A 6939-nucleotide genomic window follows, 5' to 3' on the forward strand; every position below is an offset into this window, starting at 1 on the left:
GGCCGCGGGGACGGCCGCGTAAAAGGCGGGCCCAGCCAGGGCTGGAAGCGGCCGTCGACTTCGGCTGGACCAGGATGGTGTGACCGGCGCGGCCCTGGCCACGCAGACCCGGCTCGACGCTCCTCGCCCGCTCGCGCAGCGGAGCCGAGCCCCACACGGCCGCTCCAGGAGAGGTGAGGGCACGGCCTGATCCCCGCGGCGCCGCGCGGTCCCCGGGCCCGGAGGGGGAGCGGGTGCTTCGGTCTGAGGTGAGGCCAGGGGCCCCCGACTCCTCCCACAGAAACCACCCTGGGCTCCCGCGTCGCCCCGGGGTCCCGGGCCTCGGGAGCGAATGGTGCGAGGGCGGCCGGCGTGGGCACCACGGGCCATGGCGAGGCCAGGGCTTCCCGCCACGCTCGGTGAGAATGACCCGCACCGTCTTCCCTGCGGGACTGGCCGGATAACATTCTGGAAGCGCGAAGAAGTTCCAAACCGGAGCTGTGCTTCCGAAATCTTCCTTCCCCGGCAGAGTAGCCCTTTCGCTTAATTTGTCCGCGAAAAGTAAAACGGGCACCGCGCCGCTGCTCAGCCCTCTGAGCAGCCCCGGAACCCTCAGGCCCCACAACTCTCCCCAGACGCCCGGAGGCAGCCGCGCCCCAGTCCAACCGACTGCTGTCTGAGAACGCCCCGAGCCACGTCGGACGGCCGGGCCGGCGCCCGGGGAGCGAGGTCAGCCTCCCCGGCGTCAGCCCGCCCGGCGCCCCGGCCTCACCGCGCCTTCGGTCCTTTGCAGGGCGCGCGGCTCGGGAAGCTGCCATGGACCGCGGCGGCCCCGCGGGCAGCCCCCTGGTCGCCAGCAACGAGTCTTCGCCCCCGGCTGCCGCCACCTGCGACTCCAGCCCGGGGCGGACCGGGCCGGGGCCGGCGGGCCCCGGCGGCGGTGCTCGCGCGGGGGGCGGGCGGCCGGCGGCAGCGAACGCGGCGCGGGAGCGCAGCCGCGTGCAGACCCTGCGGCACGCCTTCCTGGAGCTGCAGCGCACGCTGCCGTCGGTGCCGCCCGACACCAAGCTGTCCAAGCTGGACGTGCTGCTGCTGGCCACCACCTACATCGCGCACCTCACCCGCAGCCTGCAGGACGACGCCGAGGCTCCTGCCGACTCCGGGCTTGGCGCCCTGCGCGGCGACGGCTACCTGCACCCTGTTAAGGTAGGCGGTAGGGCGCACTGCGGACCTGTGGCCGGGAGCAGGGCACCTTGACCCGCCCGATCTGCCACCGCTTGCTCCGATGCCACCAAGTTCTCACCCCTGCACTCCCTGGGGGTGAGGCGGGAAACATCTGAAGAAGGAGCTTGGCCAGGGCACCGGTAGCCAGGTCCCCAGTGCAAAAAGCTGCTGCTTAACTGTTCGCAGGGAGTGAGGTTAAACCTGGGGTGGCTTGGGTAGGGGTGTCTCACGCCACCTATAGGAGGCAGCCAAAGGATGCCCTTCCTAGGTGAGAAGTTTCTGGGAGGGTGCCTGGTGCGATGCTTCGTTGCACGTCCTGGGAATTTGTAGTACAGAGTTACATTTATGAGCCTTTGAGAGTTTTTAAGTGTTTTTAATTTACGTAATTATGCTTCCGTTGTGGTTTTTAGCAGATGTTTGAAAAGTCTCAAGAATTAAATGCAGTGATGGGATTATCTGCCCCTAAGTAATGCTAGGAAACCACTGCTGAAAGTTTTTTTGTGAAACTAGTAAGAACGAAATGAGACCGTTCTGTATCTCCATTGAGTAAATTTTCAATCCTTTTAAATAAAGGTTAATTATCGTGGACTAGACAGCTACCAAGAATGTTAGAAAAACTACAATGTGTTTATGTAATTTTCATAATAGCTTGGCATATATGTTGAGTGAGCTGATTAAATACTATATTTCAAATTCGGTAATGTTATTAACCAAGAGAATAATCCATTTTGTATAATCTTTTTTACATTACGTGTAGGTAGAATGATCAGGGTTTTCATTTAATATTTTGTGTATGATTATGATTTATTACCTGTATTGCAGTATTTAGACTCTGCATCGTCCTTTTCTCCTAGATTTAATTGCTTTGAAATCCGACATTGGTCTGGCTTTCTGTTCAAAACGCATCATCTTCCTTATATTTTCTAAACCTAAATTTTCAAAGTTTTAGTTCCACCATTCTGAAGAATTTTGCCACACATACACAAATACAGAATTAGGACAGCCTTAAATATATCCATGTTCAATAAATTATTGAATAATCATTATTGAAATGCAGTAAAGCACACCCTCTAATATTAACTGAACTTAAAATTCTGTGATGAGGTTTAACAAAATTTAAGGGGTTTTATATTATAGTGTACATTAGATTGTTATTCAAATATATTATTAATATTAGATTCCTTTTGATTCACATTTCTCATATACTCTAAGAACATTTGTTTTAACTTTAGGTAGACTTTAATACAAAAAGCATCTGTTAAATGCCTCTTTATGGAAGATACAATTCAGATGAGGAATCAAGTTGTTTTTCACGTTAGTTTCTGCAGTGCTTTTTTGAAGGATAATTTTAGAACCATAATTTTCATGTAACAATAAGCTTAACAAGAGTTGTTTTGCACTTGATTCACATACTAAATATTTTTGTAGTCTTAGAACTCTTTTAAGAAAAATTAAATCTCATTTGTCCTCTGAATCAATTATTTTGATTTTAAAAGACAACTCTAGGGATAATGAAATAAAGTCAAAGATTACCTGTTAAACATGAAATTGATGGTGGTTGAACAAGTGACTTTTCTGTTTTAAAATCATTTACTGAGTACTTACTGTGTACAAAGCAGTGTTAGGAGAGTGAATATGATGAAGGATAAGGCTCAATCTCTGCCATAAATGAACACATAATAAAGACAAAGACAAAAATACAAATAACAGAACTTAAGGGAGAATGTTGTATGTGCCATCAGATAGCTTATAACCAGGCGCAGTGGAGGCTCAGAGGAAAAAGATTTTATATACTTGATTGAAATCACCTGTAACACATTATTTTACAGACACTACCAAAATGCTTAAATATTAAGCCTATCTTTGATTAATGCAAAAGGAATAAAAATATTCTGATTTTTTTGTTAACTAAAGGTGTTGTAACCCTTAGTTAAAAAGTGTTCCAAAATGACTTTTTCTGCCTTACAATAAAGTGTTACTAAGTCTTACTTTGATGATCAAGGATCCATTAACCAATATCTGAAGAACATGATTTTGAATCATTGGTCCTTGTTATCAGCATTGGGCATTTAGCATTGTTGGGGATTTACATTAAGAGTATCTCAAATGAAACGGAAAGGTTTAAGAGCCTGGGATCCTGAGGCATAGTCTAAAACAGCAGTTTTTATCCCTTTGAGATGTGAATGATTCTGATCAGCACCAGTGTCCCAAAGGGCAGTGATTCTCCAAGAGAACAGGGGTATATTTCAAATTCTTACATTGGGAGAAAAGCACAGATGACTTTATTAATTGCATAACCCTTTGAGAATCGTTGATAATATAGGTAAACAATAGTTTTAAAAATAAATACAAGATTTTATTATTTTGGGGGTCAACTCCAAAAACCAAGAGTGCATTTTTAAGGTCTTCAGTTCTTGTTAATTATATGCTTCCTAGACTGTTCTAAGCCTAATGAAACTACATAATTTTAAATATATCTTTTTAGTAAAGTAGAGGTCAGAATTGTGTTAATGTACACAATGCTAAAACAGACCATTGAAAACTGAAATGTAAATCAGTCAGCTGGCCTTTTTGGAATGATGCTGACATGCAACCTAACCAGTATTTTATTTACATTTTTATTTCTGACTCTTAAAACTATTTATGTGTCTATATTAAATTCAGTTGAAAATCATTAGAAGCCTTTTTGAAAATCCAAGGGTACAAAGTTATTAAAAAGGAAAATTTTATTAAGTCCATGAAACATGAGGCAAAAATCCACATAGACATTTTTAAGTTTGCTTCATTAATTACTTGTGTACTAGCAAGGATTTAAGGAACAGATGCCTTCATTTGTCTCTATGCTTGGCTGCATAATTTCAAGTGATTCTCAATACAGTGGAACCCAGGTAGCACGTGTCAGAACTACAAGGAAGCATTCAGTAGTATTTTGGTTCTACTTGTTTTTAGATGTATTTAATTCACATAGAATTCTCAAATTACATTTGAAGTTTGAGCATGAGATTTTTTAATGCTCATGAAAATGATGCAGGAGTTTAAAAGATTGAAAAACACTGTTTTATACTCTGCCAAAAATTCTGCACTTGAAATTGACCACACTATTCACTACACATATTAGTCTTCTCAGGCTACAGTAAAAAAATACCACAGACTCGGTAGCTTAAGCAACAGAAATTTATTTTCTCATTGTTCTGGAGGCTGGAAAGTCCAAGATCAAGGTGCCAGCCAGTTCATCCCTGGCGAGAGCTGTCTTCTTCCTGTCTTGCAGTTGGCCGATGTCTCTTTCTCAAAAAAGAGGAGCGCTCTCTTCCTCTTCTTAAAAGGCCACTAATCCTATCATGAGGGACCCACCCTAATGACCTCATCAAGCCCTAATTACCTCCCCAAATACCATCACATTGAGGGTGAGAATATCAATATAGCACTTTTGGGGGGACACAAACATTCACTTCATACCGTAGCATTATGGCACTGGATTCTTCAATATAGTGCAGGATTTAAACCTGATCTACCGATGCAGGTCCTGACATGTTGGAAGAACCCCATGCTAGTTTCTAAAACACTTTAGGTTACCAGTCCATGGCAGGGATCCCAAGAACAGGACCAGTTACAGTAATACACCCAGAATGCATAAGAATGCACATCGGTGATTTAAAAAAAAAAAAAAATGAGGCCAGCCCAGTGGCCCAGCGGTTAAGTTTGCACGTTCCACTTCGGCGGCCCATGGTTCACCAGTTCGGATCCCGGATGCAGGCTTACCACTGCTCGTCAAGCCATGCTGTGGCAAGCATCCCAAATAGAGAATAGAAGAAGATGGGCATGGATGTTAGCTCAGGGTCAGTCTTCCTCAGCAAAAAGAGGAGGATTGGAAGCAGGTGTTAGCTCAGGGCTAATCTTCCTCAAAAAACAAACAAGCAAAAGAAAGTAAAAAAAAAAAAAAACCATGAAATAGATTTGCAAAAATAAGTGTCAGTCTTATTACTGTATCACACGTAAAATACAAAGTTATTTATAAGAAAGTTATATAGGAGTGGATCATTTTAAACACAAATTTTATATTTTATCTATGTTTAAAGTGTAGATTCCCAGCAGAATGATCTGAATTTAGGACTCTTAAATGACCTATGTTGCATGAAAGCAAATTTACTTATCACATCGGGAGGCATAAATGTTGGATTTTTGTTGGTTGCTAAGAACAGAAACTTTCCAGATAATATCACATGCCTACTTCTGTTCCTTATGGCTACGTTTTACCCCTGGAAAACCAGTTTGGGTGACAGTAACTGTATTGGGAAGTACAGTGAAGGCTTATGTTACTCCGGGTAAGATCTGACTACCTTATGCTCTAACCACTTCTGAAAAAGAGGTCCATTCTGATTTAATTGGTCTGGAATATGACTTGGCCATCAGTATTTTTTAAAACTCTTGGTGTGATTCTAATATGCAGCTTGGGCTGAGAACCCAGAACTCTCATGGTCTTTGGATTGTTAGTAATTGTACCTCTTTTTGAACACTGCAAGTTATCTGCCATGCATTTAAGAACATTGCGTGGTGCTGTGTAAGCAGCAGTCTGCCTGTGAGTGTTTGCTGATGAGATAGCCTGCTGCTCACAGCAGCATTTACTCTCTGAGGAGTGTGGGGAACCCCATTGCTGACCTTTGAGAGTTGCACTTAGTCTGAAGACTTACCTTTGTATAAACAAAAAGGAGCAATTCTCCGATTAGTATTCCAAGGAAATTAGAACTAAATTGATTATATGCTCCCCCTCCTCCCAAAAAATGTTCATTCTGAAAGTACTATTTATGTAGTACATTTTTTCGTCGTCATGCCTATTTGGCAATAAATTATATTGTTTGAGAGGTTGTGTATTATAAAGATGAATTTAGAAAAGTCACAATCAGAATATAAATATGATGATTAGTGAAAGGTTAGAGCTGTGTGATGCCAACACATCCAGACATTTAATCTGGATGTTCTATCTATATAACACCAAACATTCTAACATTTGAAACTTTCAGATACTGCTTTTAGCTAGATAAAATGTTTGGATAGTTGAATTAGTCACTCTTCATTGTAGTTCTTTGACAAGTGTAGACACATAATACTTACCGTGTATACCTTTTCATAATATCTTTAAAGCCAGGGATCTTGTTTTAGGCTTAATTTTGTGTTGGGTTTAGTTTGAAGTTAAAACGTTACGGGTAAATATATTTTCCTACTGTTAACTATATTCGTTCTCCATGATTTCTTGCAGTTCTTGTTCACATGCACACATATTATTTTATACAATTATAATCAAAGTCTGGGTATATTTTTACTTTTATTGTTAGCGTTAATAAGCATTTTTTCATGTTCCTTAGGCTCCATAATTACAGTTGTTACTAGCTACATAATATTGCATTTGCATTGAGGTATTTGGAATTTTTAATATTATTACTTCAGATTATATCTGTCATAGATACTAACTTTTGGATTCTTGTTTAAATATTCTTTTTCAGAAGTGGCCCATGCGATCAAGATTATACATTGGTGCTACTGGTCAGTTTCTGAAGCATTCTGTCTCTGGAGAAAAAGCAAATCATGGCAATACTCCAACAGACTCACAGCCTTAGGCTCTCCCCTGATGGCGCTGGTAAAAAGTAGTGTCTATTGTTTTTAAATAGTATGAAATCATTCTATATTTATTACATCAGACATAACAAACGTCATTTCTGAAAGTTTACATATGAATCCATA

The 6939-nt window shown here is 42.4% G+C and overlaps 1 protein-coding gene across 1 annotated transcript; it reads left to right on the forward strand.

The window, feature by feature from the left end:
• The first annotated feature begins 58 nt into the window (after positions 1–58).
• Positions 59–6939, forward strand: TCF24 (transcription factor 24). The gene is made up of 3 exons (XM_044780256.2): positions 59–173; positions 773–1185; positions 6702–6939. Exons 2-3 carry the CDS (start codon positions 796–798, stop codon positions 6813–6815), a joined length of 504 nt encoding a protein of 167 aa, XP_044636191.1. The 5' UTR covers positions 59–173; positions 773–795; the 3' UTR covers positions 6816–6939.

This window comes from Equus asinus, chromosome 12 (genome assembly GCF_041296235.1).
Source record: "Equus asinus isolate D_3611 breed Donkey chromosome 12, EquAss-T2T_v2, whole genome shotgun sequence".
NCBI classification, from domain to species: domain Eukaryota; kingdom Metazoa; phylum Chordata; class Mammalia; order Perissodactyla; family Equidae; genus Equus; species Equus asinus.